This window comes from Equus asinus, chromosome 8 (genome assembly GCF_041296235.1).
Source record: "Equus asinus isolate D_3611 breed Donkey chromosome 8, EquAss-T2T_v2, whole genome shotgun sequence".
Taxonomy (NCBI): domain Eukaryota; kingdom Metazoa; phylum Chordata; class Mammalia; order Perissodactyla; family Equidae; genus Equus; species Equus asinus.
Genome location: NC_091797.1, coordinates 27,233,926 through 27,248,892, shown reverse-complemented (window position 1 = coordinate 27,248,892; position 14,967 = coordinate 27,233,926). Strand labels below are relative to the sequence as shown.

Sequence of the window (14,967 nt, the reverse complement as noted above, 5' to 3'; positions counted from 1 at the left end):
GTTTTAAGCCCCCACAGATTTTTTTACCTCCCAGGAGACACTTGATTCTGACAGAATCCCATTGTTCTTCCTTTCTACCTCCCATTGCTCTGTAAGCATTTATAGGAACTCTACATTACACACCGGGATATAAAGAGATAAATAGGGGCCTGCACAGTGGTGCAGGGGTTAAGTGTGCACGTTCCACTTCAGCGGCCTGGGATTTGCCGGTTCGGATCCCAGGTGCGGACATGGCACTGCTTGGTAAGCCGTGCTATGGTAGGCATCCCACATATAAAGTAGAGGAAGATGGGCACAGATGTTAGCTCAGGGCCAGTCTTCCTCAGCAAAAAGAGGAGGATTGGCAGCAGATGTTAGCTCTGGGCTAATTTTCCTCAAAAAAAAAAAAAAAAGAAAGAAAGAAAAAAATAAGGCATCATCTCAGCTCTCACAGCACTCATAGTCTATGGAAGAGATAGAAGGCAAGTAAGCAGTGTGACAAGTTCCACAACAGGGTGCTAGCAAACTGCAGAGGAGAGGACACTCAGTTTGGCCTGGGCAAGTGGAGGTATGGGAGAAAGCTTCACGGAAGAAGCACCGCTTGAACTGAGTCTTAGAGGTTCCCCGGGGGTAGCTTTCCAAGCAGAGGAATCAGCACAAACAAAGCACAGAGGCATAAGAGGCAGTGGCCTGTTCCTAGCAGCACCCTGTCATGTCCCACACAAGACATAATGTCTCTGTGGTGCCAGAGCAGCATGACAGCCAAGGCTTAGGAGATGTCTGCTGGGGCGTTGTGAATGCCTTGTTTTCTTCTCTCTTCCCTTTCTCAGAGGAGCGGTGACCTGGGAGCCCAGATTTGACCAACATCAACCTTTGAGCTGAAGTGTGCTGGGTCTGTGTGGGGCTGGGGATACCCATCTACTTTCTTCATCCAGCCCACTGACAAGATTTCTTCTCACAAGTCCAAGCACAGTAGATACTTGGTGCAGCATTGGAAAAGGAACTTGATGCAGCATTGGAAAGGGAAAGAGGAACCCCATGTCCTTAGTTCACCTCTGACTCCTCTCATGCAGAATTAATTATGCAGAGTAAATAATATCAAACCCTCCTTTTCTCTCCAAAGGCTAACGAGAGTGCCTCTTTGCCTTTGTGGTAACACCGGGAGCCCACACAGTAAACCTAATCAGTCTCTCTGTTGCATTTGTTGGCTGAGAGCAGTTCTGGCACCAGTCTCAGTTTCTGCAGTTATCACAGCGGGTGCAGCTTTGAGGTTTTCTCTAGAGACAGGCGGAAGGTCTGAGGCCCCATTTAGGGAAGCGTGTGCCAGAGCCATCAGCAGCTTCACTGGGCTGCAATGTGGGATTTAGAGAAAATTCTCAGGTCATATACCAACCTTCCTTGCCAATTGAAAGCTGGTTTAATCCCCAGTGCATTGGAATTTTACAAAGGACCAAACTTAGGATCTGGAGACTAGGATTGGCAAGCCTGTAATTGTCAAAGTTCTGATGCTATAGCAGGGCTGTTTTCCTCCTGGGCAGGGTTGCTCTTATCACAGGTTCAGGGAGGGAGACCTGCCTGTCCGTGGCAGCGTGGGGCTGTGATTCCACCAAGAGCAGCCCCACTCCAGGCCTTCCAGGCTGGTTGCTGTCTTCAAGTTCCACATCCCCATGGGAGGAGCAATGCCTCATGACTGATGAGCCATCGATCCCTTGTAAACTCTGTGAGGCCAGTTTATACAAAGGAGAGGGGGAGGAGGACAATGTTAGGATGCCAGATCCTGTGTTGGAGAGAGGATGCGCTGGAGCTGGGGCAGATAACGAACATCCAGTAAGTGCTTGTTGCGTGAGTGATTGTGGCTGTCTGGGGTATTGATGTGAGATTTTTCTGAAGGGGAGACATTTTTTTGACATCCCTGTAGAGGATCTCCTGTGGAGCTGGTGAGATGCTGGAGCAGAGTCTTCTGTCAGCTGCTCTCCCTCCCCTATTTGTTCCTATTAAATGTTGGTTGGTTGACAAAAGTGTTAACATTCTCACTTTTAGCTTTCCCTAGCAGTTTCTTTGGGTTGTGCTCAGAAAAGAAGCAAATTATCTAGAAATAAAATCTTGGTCCTTTAGAACAGTGATTTTCAGTCCAGGGGCTTTTTCAAACTACATTCTCCAGCTCCCTTGACACTATAGTATTGAACTGAGGCTACAAATAGGAGTGTGCCAAGGTCTTCAGGTGGGCTGAGGTGGGGAGAAAGGTTTATGAACCACAGCTTTCCTGAATCTGTGAGACAGAGGCCCTTCCAGTGGTTGGGAGTCTCTAGGAAGATCTGTCCAGGGCAGACCACATGGCCTGTGGTTCTTGCCCCTTCCTGTAGGCTGGGAGCAGAGTGTTCCAGACATGGGACAGGAGAAACCAGCAGTCTCTGAAGAGAGTCTCTGCCTGCCCACCTGGAAGGCTTTCCCTGATACTGCTCATCATCTCTTGCTGAAGGACAGAGCCTTGTGGAGGCGTATTTGGGGCATGGCAGGAGTGACAGTGTCTGGCAGGTCTACCTCACCCAGAGAGATGACTTGTTAGCAAGTACTTCTAATCCACCCAGTCCTGCCCGTAGGGAATCTAGAGGGTCATGTGCATGAAGTCAGCAAGCCTACCTTGTATAGGACACTGTTGGTCTAAGGAAAAATGGCTCTCAGAAGATTGGCATGGGGTGGGGGTGTCCACATACCTGCACTCAAATAGTATATAGTGCTGGACCCTAAAAATGTATCCCTTGCAAAATTGTCATGGGATAGAAAATTACCAGACTTGTCACTAAAAGCTTTTTCTTATCTTTATATTACCACCCCTTATTTTTCCCTCTCCTTTTTCCCTCCCCTTTTCTTATTTTGTCTCCTTTTGTCCTTCCTTGCCTTGTCCTTTGATGGGTGTCTCCCCTGTCACCCTTATTGGCATCTCAGAATGCACAGTTGGAAATGACAAAGGCACCATAGGAATTGTTTACTCAGTGGTGGAAGGGGCTGTGATCTTAGTAACTAAGTCAGCTGTGGGATTAATTGGAAGATATGGAGTAGAAACTTAGGAAATCCTAGAACCTCACATAGCTCGATGACTTTGTAATCCTTGGGATTTCTGAATGGTCCTTCCATCTGGAGGTCAAAAGCCGATTCCTGACTTCAGTGCTCTGTGGTGGAGTGTCTTCTCCCCTTCACCAAAAGCCACCACCTCACTGCAGGCACCCGGAAAAGGTTTCACAGCTTAGCAGAGGGCCTTCCTACATGTGATGAATGATCCCTCAGTGCGCTGCAAATGCGTATACGGTCAGGTTTGAGGGAACCATGCAGGCCAGAGTGAAGAGATCCAGGGCTGGCCTTGACTACCTGCCCACTAAGTCAGGAACTCTGGCCAGCCCCCACCATGTTGTAGTGAAGGGGAGGACCAGCGCTTGCTGGCCAAGGCTTGCCCACCAGGCTGAGGAGAAGGGCCCGGAGCAGGAACACGAGCATACACTAGAGCTTCAAAAGAAGCAAGTATGAGCAGTTCTGGCCATCTCTGGGGTTCCAGCAGGAGGTACTTCAGATCATTCATTGCTGTTATCCACAGCAGAGATTTCTCCTGGCCTTTTTTTTTTTTAATGATAAAGCAAGAGATATTTGGCTCTCTAAAAACATTGATCCTCCCTCTCCACTAATGTGTAACTTTATGATTTGCTTTTCAGACATCCCTCCAGGAACTTCTTATTGTGGAAGACCACCTGTGTAAACGTAGAGTCAAGTTATTAATCAAAGCAGCTTTTCCTTGAGAGTTTCTTGGTTCCTGCACTTAACTCTAGATGAACACAGGGTATTTTTAGAGCCTAAATAAGTTGGTATTCTAGATTTCCATGAACTAATCATGGGAAGTGGCTGGCGTCGCTGATTATTCCTCTTCCTCCCCCACCCCAAACCCCCTAGTACCATAGACTTAGGTACATCACCATTGAGGCTTCTTTGCATCAGCTGGATACATATCCTGCCCAACGGCCTGTTGCTGTCATTCTTAAGAAATCTTAAGACTAGACATGCTTCTGCTCCTGTCTAGGGCTTCTGTTTGAATTGCTTTCTGCTTTCCTACCCTGGAGAGTTTGGACCTCTTTTACCCTTGTCCCATGAAAACTGAACCAGAACTAACCTCAGAGAAACATCTCTTCCTTGCTTCCTTTCTCTGGGCCTTTCTGTCTTCTCAGTACCTATTAAGCGCCAGGGGCTGGGGATAAAAGTCAGCAGGGCATGTGCAGCCCCTGCCTTCATGGCACTTTCAGTCTAGATGTAGGGCCTAGGCTGCTTATAGAAAAGTGCTATAATAAGAGAAATGAAGGGTGATAGGTAAAGGTCAAGGGCAGGCAAGAAAGTGAAGGGAAGTGAAGGGCTATGGGTGTATATTATAAGTGGAGGGTCCAGAAGCAAGAAAGCAAGGGGATTTTGAGGGCTGAAAGAAGTCCAATGTGGCTGAATTGTAGCATGCTGGAGAAAATGTTGAGCTGTGAGGCTGGAAAAGTAGGCAGGACTGGATCGTGAAGCATCTTCTAGACTATGATAAGATTTAGCCTAGGGACATTGGGAAAACTATCAGAAGATTTTAAGTGGAGATGTGACTGCTTGTGTTTATGTTTTTCTGGATAGGTTAATGTGGCTGCAGTGACAAGAATAAGTGGTGATGGGAACAAGAATAGATACCAGTACCCCCAGCCAAAGATGATGGTGGCTGGGCTAGAAAAGTAGCAGTGGGGATGGAGAGAGTGGATGAACTTGTGTGGTAGTTAAGGGAGTAGAATCTACAGGTTCTTGAGACTGGTTTGCTGGGAGGAATGGGAGGGAGCTCAGAGTCGAGGATCACTCCCAGGTTTCTGCCAGGCGCAGATGGGTGGATGATGGGGCATTCACTGAAATGAGAAGCAGTTTGGCAGGAAGATAAGTTTTAGACTGAAAAGTAAGTTGAAGGCACCTTTGGGCATCAGTGGAGCTGTTCAGTGGGTGTTTGAGTATGTGGATCTGGTGCCTAGAAGATAGGCCTGAGTTAGGATACTAGATTTGGGATTATGAACCATGGAAGTGGATAAGCCACTTTGCACACTCTCTGTGAGTGGTAAGAGCCAAAGGTCAAGTACCTATCCCTGAGAAACACCAACATTTAAGGGATGGGTAGTGGGAGAGGAGTATGCAGGACAGAACAGTGAGGAATGGCCAAAGGGAGATGGAAAAAGAGGGAAGTGTGGGACAGGCAACAAAGCCATCAGAATTGTGTGCCTTGAGCCTTCCCGAGGATGCCTGTGTCTGAGCTAGCCGCCTCATCACATTCTAGACGTCTCCCTGTTATCTCTTTCAAACACTTACCAGATTGAAGTTGTATTTGTTAGTGTGCTCTTGCCCCTAGATTTATAAACTCGGGGACAGGGATTTTATCTTACTCCATGTGGCATTCTCAGGGCCTAGAAGAGTGTTTGGTAGGTCTTGAGTAAATACGTGGTTATGAATGGTTATGAAGTGAGGAGTCAGCAGTGTGAAATGCAGCTGAGAAGTTAAACAAGATAAGGACGAAAAATTGCACTTTGGAGGTAGCAGATGTGTGGGAAATTAATGACTTTATCTAGTACAAGTTTGGGGGACTGGTGGGATCCAGTCCAGTTTGCAGAGAATTGGAGAATGAATGTGAGGTGAGGGAGTAGAGAAGAGTAAGAATAGACAAGTTCTGCAAGAAATTTCGCTATGACTAAGATGAGGGGGAGCAACACAAGAGAAGGCTGTAGTTGGAGGAGGAAGCGGGGTAAAAGGAAGTTTTCGTTCTGTTTTTTAAAGGCATGAGAGATGTGAGCATGTTCACTTGCTGATTGGAAGGAGCCTGTAGAGAGGGAGGTGCTGGAAAGCCGAGGCAGTGGATAGGGCAAGATTCTTTGGAAGGCAGGAGAGAAGGCATGCAGAGCACAGACGGAGGGGTTAGTCTTTAAAAGTAGGAGGGTACATGCGTACAGCCTCTTGTATAGAGAAAGAGCATAATGTGGGAGGGTAGGCAAGGAAATTTGCTTGGAGGGAGTCAAGAGAATTTCTTTTTTGTGGCTTCGGTATTTTTCTGGGAGCTATTAGGTGAGGCCATTAGCTGAGAGGAAGGGAGCTTCGCTTGGTTCTCTCAGCTCTCCAAGGCTGAAGGCATGCCCAGCCCCAAATCCCACCACCTCAAAGTCTGCCCACAAGTGGGAGAAAAGTAACCTTTGTAATCTTTTCAATCCTCCTACCAAAGCGTTCCAGACCTCAGTCTCAGAGAAGGGGACAGTTTCCTTGGTGGTTTTATTATGCCCTTAGTATAGGCCAGGATCCCTGCTTCCCTGGGATCGAGGAAGGAGAAGCTGTCAGAAAGGACTGGAAACCAGTAAATAGCCCCTCCTACCCCCTCCCTCTCTGGACAGAGGAAGAACTCCCACCTCTCCCTACCTGTTGCTATGTATGTGATTTCTTCTTTCCTTCAGCAGATTCGTTATTGAGGGCCAGCTTTGTGCCAGGCACTGTTGTAGGTGTGAGGAATAGAAGGAGAAGTGAAAATCTAATGTTAGATGTGATTACTGCTACGGGGGAAAATAAAGCAAGAAAGCAGTCAGGGAGAGATGGGGAGAGCATTGGCAAATTTTGATAGGGTGGTCAAGGAAGGCTTCACCAAGAAGGTAATATTAGAGTAAAGCTCTGAAGGCAGTCGCTGTGCTGTCATCTGGGGAAAGAGTATCCCAGGCAGAGGGACTAGGAAGAGAGAGTGAGCTTGGAGTGCTGGAGGAACGACAAGGAGGCCAGTGTAGCTGGAGTGGAGTGAGTGATGGGGGAGAGGAGTAGGAGAGTACGAGGTGAGGTCAGAAGGTTGGGCAGGGCCAGACTGTGTAGGGCCTTATAGGCCTTTGGAAGAACCTTGACTTTAACTCTTACTCTGGGAGAAGTGGGGAGCTGGCTTTGAGCCAGAGTGACATGATGCGACTTTTGTTTTCTCGGTTCACCATGGCTGCTGTGGGGGAAAGAGACTGAGGGTGGCAACAGGGATGCCAGAGGAGGGAAATACAAGCTCTTCCTTTACTTCTCCTTTCTTTCTTTCCAAAGCAAAGAGGCTGTCCTGAAGACCGTGCTCCGGGGCATTTGAAAGACTACCAGGCAATGGGAGCTTGGGATGGTCTGGAGGATTCTCTGTGGACGGGTTTTGGGCTACTCTGAGACAGAGCGTGGGATAGAGCCACGTGGAACAAAGACTGAGTTAGGAAGTCCTCCGTCACGAGCCTTCCATGTTGGCCAGCCCTGCTGCCACCGTTGTCTGAAGCACCACTGGTACTCAGCGCATCGACCGCTTCAGGGTACTTGATGGACTCTGCTTCACTACATGTTGAATGGGTTATATAGTTCTGTACTGCTTTCTAAGTTTGTTGTTGTTTTGTTTTGGTACCTCAGAGGCACCTCTGTTGACATTTGTTTTAGACAGGTTTGGTGTACCCCTGTGGCTATACCTGAAAGCTAAGGCAGCCTCTGTTTGAGAGGGTGGTATACCTCTTCTTTATGAAAACAAGATGTCATTTCCTGGAAATAAAATGTAAAACTTATCTGTTGCTCAGCTGGGCTTTGGTGTATTTATCTTCCTTCCCTTCCAGCTCCCAGGCAGTCTCACAAGTAAACACTGGCAGCTCATAAATTGCAACCACGAAAGTGACTATCAGATGATACACTCAAGTGAATGTCCGTCTAAGGAGCTGAGCCCAAGACCATGGCCGTAGCGGCTGGGTTTGTTAAGCCCCTGGCTGTTGTGTTTCCTTTTCATTCCAAAAATGGGTCACTGCTTACCTGCTTTTGGGATGGGGTGATTCCCTTCTTTCTGCTTGTTCAGTTCAGAAGTTGTTTCCAACTCTGTTTTACCCAGTGTCAGAGAACACAGGCAATGATTTTATGAGAACTTAGTGTGCTTTTTTTAAAAATTAAAAGTCCTCTTTTTTGCTGCCTCCCCATTTTAAACAGAAAACTAGTTTAATGTTTTGGAGATAGAAGCTTAGGAAAACCTGTGGTATCCTTGGTTACCAGTGATGAGAATGAGGGAAAATATAGGAAGTTGAAGAGTAGTCATTTGAAACAAGGAGCTCTCGAGTATGATTATGAAACTGTGCATTATGTCATTCAATGATTTGCTTCCTGATGGAAGAGTATTTTTCTCTCCCTTTTTACTGCTTACCTGGAGAACTGTTATTTGCAGTTCTTTCTGTATACCCCACGTGTTTTCATAAAGCTTTGGAAACTTGATTCACCAACTTTTTAGGACAGCAGGTTTTTTTCTTTTGTTGAGTATTCTGTGAATATTGGAATTCTGAAGTCTCTGGTCTTCATTTCCATCTTTTTCAACATGATTACTGGTTGAAATACTGGTGTAGCCAAGGAGGAACTAAGTTAAACACAGAAAAAAAATACTTAAAAAAAAGTCTATTATAACCGCATAATAAAATTCTGGAGAAATAGAGAAAAGGAAAATATTATTACCATCTTGATGTAATAATCTCCTGTTTCCCCCGTACATATGTTTTATTTATACGATTGTTTGGGCATATGAAAACTTTTATATATTCTGTTTTTTTAAGCTTACATATCATAATTCACTTTTAGAAGAGTACAGACAGACCTTTTGGATAGATAATATGGTTACATGGTGTGAATTCAGAAGGTACAAAAGGAACATAAAGTGAAAAGCCTGTCGCCTTGTCCCCCAGTGACCACTTCCCTGCACAGAGGCAACGAGTGTTACTAGTTCTGTGTGTGTCTTTCCAGAGATCTTCTCTGTCTCCACAAGCAAATGCACGTATGTAGTCTTCTCCCTTCTTTTGCACAAATGATAACCAACTGTACACTATTCTGTACCTTGCTTTTTTCAGATACGTCTTGATGATAGTTCCCTATCAGAATGTAAGGAACTTCCTCTGTCTTTGTTACAGCTGTCTATTACTCCATTCTGTGTCTGCACCATAGTTTTGTTTCCCACTCAGTCTTTGATCTAGGTTGCTTCAAACCTTTTCCTCCTTTTTTTCATACAGCTCTTAAAGAAAGTTCTATTAAAAATCTCAGAATATATACTTTTAACTAAAACAACAAAACTAAAAGCAATAACAACAAAAAGTTGTATAGAACCCATAAAGTGGTATGCTAAGAAGGAAAAAGGAAAATCTGGAAATCCGCATACTTGGAGTTCTCTATCAAATTCAAGGAGGCTCAGATCTGTTTCTTTTAAAAAATATTTACAGATATGACTGTTTTTCTAAATATTTCATTAGTAATAGTCTTGTAAGTCTGGTTCCATAATAATCTGTAACATAACCACTTCCGTCTGAAGGTCCAACAGTCTGCATTGAAGTAAGAATGAAATAAGTTAAGCTCCCGATCCACAAAACCCTCCAGTGCAAACCTTCAACAGCCCAAGGCAGAGCATCCAAGGGAAAATCAATCTGCTGCTGACTGTCCGAGAAAAAGACAGTGCAACTGCTGCTTTATATGAGTAGTTGTTTTGACATTTTGACAAGATATAGGCTTGAGAAAATGAACTTTATTTCCAATCAAATGTTTCACTGCCACTGAAATCCTTACAAGTTTTGATGGGTGCTAGGGAATACATGAGCTGTACAGTTTGTACAGGTGACTGGTTCTTGCTAACATTGTTTGTCTTTATGTATTTACAAATATATTGTCCCACTTTGAGGTCCTCACACTTGTGTCTCCTTGCCCCCAGTGGTGGTGGTGCCAACCGTCTAAGGTCCCATGGTGACTGACATGAGCCACAGCATACCCAGGTGGCCACCATGTTGGGAACCAAGACATCTCAGTTTTCACTCTTAAAATAATGCTGTAGTGAACACCATTATACATACATCCTTAGAGGAAAGATTCTCAAAGAAGAAACTTTTTTTGACTTAAAGAGCCTGAAGGCCATCTGCAGAGACTGATCTCACAGACTGATTGTTTCTCCCTCAGCTGCTGGACACAGAGTGACTTGCAGCCTCTCCCTTAGAATATCACATCCCTCTCAAGCGTGCTGCACAGGTTAAGAAAGTGAGCTCTTAAAGACAGATTAAAAAAAGAAAAGAAAACATTGGAAAAGTCAAGACTGAGTTTGAATCCCAGCCCTGCCATTTGTAACTGTGTGACCTTGGGCAAGTTACCCCAGCTCTCTGAGCTTCTGTTTCTTCATCTCTAAAATACCTTGATGTGTTGTTGTGAGGCCTAAACAATTATTCCATTTATTCCACTGCTCAGGACAAAAACCTGAATGTTCTGTTTTTAAAAGACACGAAACTGGGGCCAGCCCCATGGCCAAGTGGTTAAGTTCACACACTCCACTGTGGTGGCCCGGGGTTTCGCCGGTTTGGATCCTGGGTGTGGACATGGCACCGCTCATCAGGCCACGTTGCAGTCGTGTCGCACATGCCACAACTAGAAAGACCTGCAACTAAGATATACAACTATGTACTGGGGGGATTTGGGGAGATAAAGCAGAAAAAAAAAAGATACAAACCAAAAATTAACCCAACCTTTTGCATTATTTCTCCCTGGAGAGATGTCTCATATTAAACATCATCTACATTTTGCTTGCGTAGGAAAATACATGGTAACTTTTCTGCCTTGCAGCACCGAACCACAGTATAGCTGAGCCCCACTGCTGTGCAGTCTGGCTCTAATTAAAGGCACGTTCCCTACAACACGACTCTGAGACACTGGGTAAAGAAGGTTGGTTTCAGATTCCAGCTTTATTAAGCAGATGAATGCAGCCAGCTCGCTCTGTGAAGCGCTTTGCAGTGAAAGGCACGCGTCCCATATCCATCTGATTACATTAACCTAGAAAGGGCTTGCTCTACCTCTGTGCAGGCGTCATCCCAGCAGTGGGACTGTGCCGGGGTGGGGGACTTTGCCCTTTCTGGGTTGGGTAGCTGGATACTCGTCATCTGTTTCTCTGATTGGAAGCTGCTGTTTTTTACAGAAAGACCTAAATCCCCTCATTATCTCCAGCTCTTTTCTCTATTTTTTTCTCCTCTGAACTACCATCCAGGCAGTCACCACAGCTGCAAGAGCGCCTGGGATGGGCAGCTCTCTCCAACTGCCTGTTTTCTTTTTACAGCCTGACTCTGGATAGAATCTCCTCACTTCATATCAAAGGATGAACTAGAAACTTCGAGGTGCCCTAGGTATGTTTGTCTCAACAACTCATTCCCCCAGGCCTCTAAAGAATCCTGTGACTAACTATTTGATATAGAAATTAAGAGAAGGAATGTGTATATTGCATTAGTGTGATCCTAACCTAGGAATAACCTAAGAAAGTTAGGAGAATCCTGGAATCACTGTCCCTCGCTCAGAGATGCAGTCTTGTTAACAGGTGCGTGGCATGATTTGAGCAGAATGCTGCCTTTGGTAACAGCAGGCCAAGGGCTGCTTCTTCTGAACATCAGTTAGATTTCCCACCTGGTCAATTCTTTTAGCTTTTTGCATAGGTAGGAGTTGAGGCAGTAGGAGTAGGGGCTCCTGGGGAGAAGATGGGGCCTTATGTTGATGAAAAACAATGAACTGTCTTGTTTAACTGGGTTCTTCAGTTTAGAAGAGCGTAGGAATTCTCTAATCCATTTTCCACACCTTATCCTGAGGTGAATGTATACATGAGGTGGATGTATATGTGAAATCATGTCTTGGCCACCTATGTCTCTGCTTGAGTCATGGGCAAATGACTTAAATTTTCCAGGCCTCAGTTTTCTCATCTATAAACTGAGGATAATAATGCCTACCTCATGGAGGTGTTGTGAAGATCAAGTGCAGTTAAAAGTATGTGGCCTGTAGCATAGTGCCTGGTACGTGGCAAGAGTGCAAGTGTTAGCTGTTGCTGTTATCACCATTACTGCTATTGCCAGAGAACTTAGATTGTCCTTGCTGTGAAATAGCCACGTGGTCTAGTGGTCATGAGCACTGGCTGAGGAGTCAGACATTCAAACGCTCTTCTAAACCTGGGTTCACCCGACAGCTTCTACTTTCACATCATTGGCCAGACATAGTATATAGTGACACCTAGCTGCAATGGAGGCATTATAGTTTTTCAGCTGGACAAGTTGCCACGCAGAATGAAATAGGACTGATCAAGGAAATGAGGCTTCAGCCAATAGCCACATGAGTAAGCTTGGAAGTCGGTCTTCCAGCCCAGTCAAGCCTTTAGATGGCTATAGTCCTGGCCAACAGCTTGACTTCAACCTCATGAGACCCTGAACCAATACCACTGAGGTCAGCTGCTCCCAGATTCCTGACCCTCAGAAACACTGGGAGATAATAAATGTTATTTTAAGCTACTAAATTTGGGGGCAATTTATTATGCAGCAATGCAGTAAGCAACAAACCTCAGTAAAATTAGTAGTATCTGTGAGTTAGTCACCAATAGAATCTGTAGCTATTTTCATATCACATTAAAGTTGCTATAGATATTTCAAAATATTATCTATACTCATTACTTCAGGATTATAGTAGCAGTATAGTAGTATATAGTATAGATCTACAACTAGATAATACATGATTATAGTCTTCCATTTACTTACCTTTGTGTGATGTAGCTGGCCAGCCATTGGGCAACTCTGCACCTAGTGATCTATTGTTTTTCACATTGATAACTCAGATATCTTTGTTGCTTTCCAGGAATTTCTATCAAAAATTATCAGGGGTCAGCCCAGTGGCAGAGCAGTTAAGTTCACACGTCCTGCCTTGGTGGCTCGGGGTTTGCCAGTTCAGATCCCGGGTGTGGACCTATGCACCACTTGTCAAGCCATGCTGTGGCAGGCGTCCCACATATAAAGTAGAGGAAGATGGGCATGGATGTTAGCTTAGGGCCAGTCTTCCTCAGCAAAAAGCAGAGGATTGGTAGCAGATGTTAGCTCAGGGCTGATCTTCCTCAAAAAAAATTAAAAATGTTGATCAGGGGCCAGCCCCGTAGCCGAGTGGTTAAGTTCATGCGCTCAACTTCAGCGGCTTAGGGTTTTACTGGTTCGGATCCTGGGTGCGGACATGGCACCGCTCATCAAACCATGCTGAGTCAGCGTCCCATATAGCGCAGCCAGAAGGATTTATGACTAGAATATACAACTATTTACTGGGGGGTATTAGGGAGAATAAGAAGAAGAAAAAAAAAGATTGGCAACAGATGTTAGCTCAGGTGTCAGTCTTTAAAAAAAAATTCTTGATCAAACAAAGGAGGTGAGTTATTTCCATTGTTGGTCCAAGTTTTGCAAACTGGAGAGTTCAAATTAGAATGAACTCTCCATAAGGCAGCTTGAGCTTTTGTAACGTGAACAAGTGTGCAGTCTGGAATTGTGAACCAGACAGTTTCAAACGTGTCTAATAGTTGAGGTAAATGTTACAGGATATCATTTAAGACAATTTATTGTTGCTAACATGGAATACAGATCAGTATGGAGTTACAAATTCTGTGAGTAGCAGAGGTTCTTTCTTTTACTTTCCCCTTTGAAGACATTGTCTGTGTTTTGAAGTAAAGGCAGAGACACACAGTGTGTTGTACAGGTGGTATTTGTGTATTATTTTTCCTTGAAAAATACTGAGCTTTTAAAATAAGAAAACTGGAGGCAAGACTTCCAAGTATGGCTGAGCAAAGAGATCAACATATCCTTCCCCCAAAAGAAACTAATGATAAAAGCAATAGTTGACAAAAAAGAAAAATTGACAAAAACAACCATTTCAGTGCTCTGGGAACCAACCAAAGTCATAAAACAATCTGAGAAGCATTTATACTTGAAAAACTGCTGAACTTCAGGTAAGAATAGTGGGAATCCGTGGTGTTCTTGCCTGGGGCTGTTTTGTCACACTCCTCCTCTGCTTATTTGACACAGAGGTTTTAAATTTTGGGGCAGTCAGGATCAGTAACTTCTCTCCTATGTTCAATGGGGACTCACTCAGTTTGCAGCAGTGGACAAAGGATAGACCCAGTAGTGTTGCTGGTAAAGTGACAATCTCAGAGGCAGGCAAGTGAGGGTGGGCAATGGCTCTACTAGCTTGAGGTTGTAGTCTTGGTTGGGGCAAGCATATTCCAGGCTGAGGCTGCATGAATGCACAGAGGACACCAGAGAGGGCTGAAGTCAGCCACACACTCCTTATCAACCGTGAGGTTATGTATATGTTCAGAGGAGATATAAAAGGGCCCAACGAAAGTAAAAGCTGGATAAGATTTGAAAGTGGCCTAAACTTTGAGTGCACTCCCCTATCCATACATAGATCTACCAGTAGAGGACAAAGTCTTATTGATTTGAAGTGGTTGAGCACAACCTCTATCTGATCAGTGGCTGACCACTAAGTCACACAGACATGAGGCAACCCTTAAGAAGCCATAAATAAGAATAACAATAAAAAATAACAGAACAAAGACAGCAGCCACATACTGCAGGAGAGACATTTCGTGGGTTTAGCCCAGACAAGTTACTAAGCAAAGAAACAATAAACAAACAAAAAAATAACAGCAGTAACCTGAAGGGGGAAAATTAGAATTCAGAATTGCTACAAGATATCTAAAATGCCCAATTTTCAACAACAAAAAATGACAAGACACACAAACGGGAATGTGTGACCCACGTTTAAGAGGAAAAAAGCAGTCAGTATAAATTTTCTCTCAGTGGCCACAGATATTGAATTTTACAAAGACTTTAAAGAAGCTATTATAATTATGTTCAAAGAGCGAAAGGAAATTATGTTATAGAATTCAAAGAAAGTATGACAATGAATCAACAAAGAGATTCTCAATAAAGACAGAAATAGAAAAAGAACAAAAAAAAGAACCAAAGACATTCTTGAGTTGAAGAATGCAGTAACTACTCAAAGAAATGTATACATTCAATGCAATCCCTATCTAAATCCCACCAACATCTTTTTTTGTGGAAAAATAGAAAAATCCATCTGAAAATTCATATAGCATCTCAAAGGACCCCATATCAAAACAAT

The 14,967-nt window shown here is 44.3% G+C and overlaps 1 protein-coding gene and 1 pseudogene across 6 annotated transcripts in view; one reads left to right on the top strand and one right to left on the bottom strand.

Annotated features, from left to right (window-relative positions):
• RNF8 (ring finger protein 8) overlaps positions 1 to 7,579 on the top strand; it is a 36,635-nt gene extending 29,056 nt beyond the window's left edge. For 4 of the 6 annotated variants that reach the window (XM_044776592.2, XM_044776590.2, XM_070514994.1 and 1 more), the window contains one exon: positions 7,078 to 7,579. In XM_044776592.2, the coding sequence (XP_044632527.1) occupies positions 7,078 to 7,094 (17 nt within the window). In that variant the 3' untranslated portion in view covers positions 7,095 to 7,579. Of the gene's footprint in view, positions 1 to 809; positions 1,807 to 7,077 lie in introns of all 6 variants that reach the window. The other 2 variants (XM_044776591.2, XM_070514995.1) reach the window with 1 other exon arrangement.
• A 1,520-nt stretch (positions 7,580 to 9,099) lies between these two features.
• Positions 9,100 to 10,186, bottom strand: LOC106824508 (TM2 domain-containing protein 1 pseudogene; annotated as a pseudogene).
• Between the last annotated feature and the right edge of the window lie 4,781 nt (positions 10,187 to 14,967).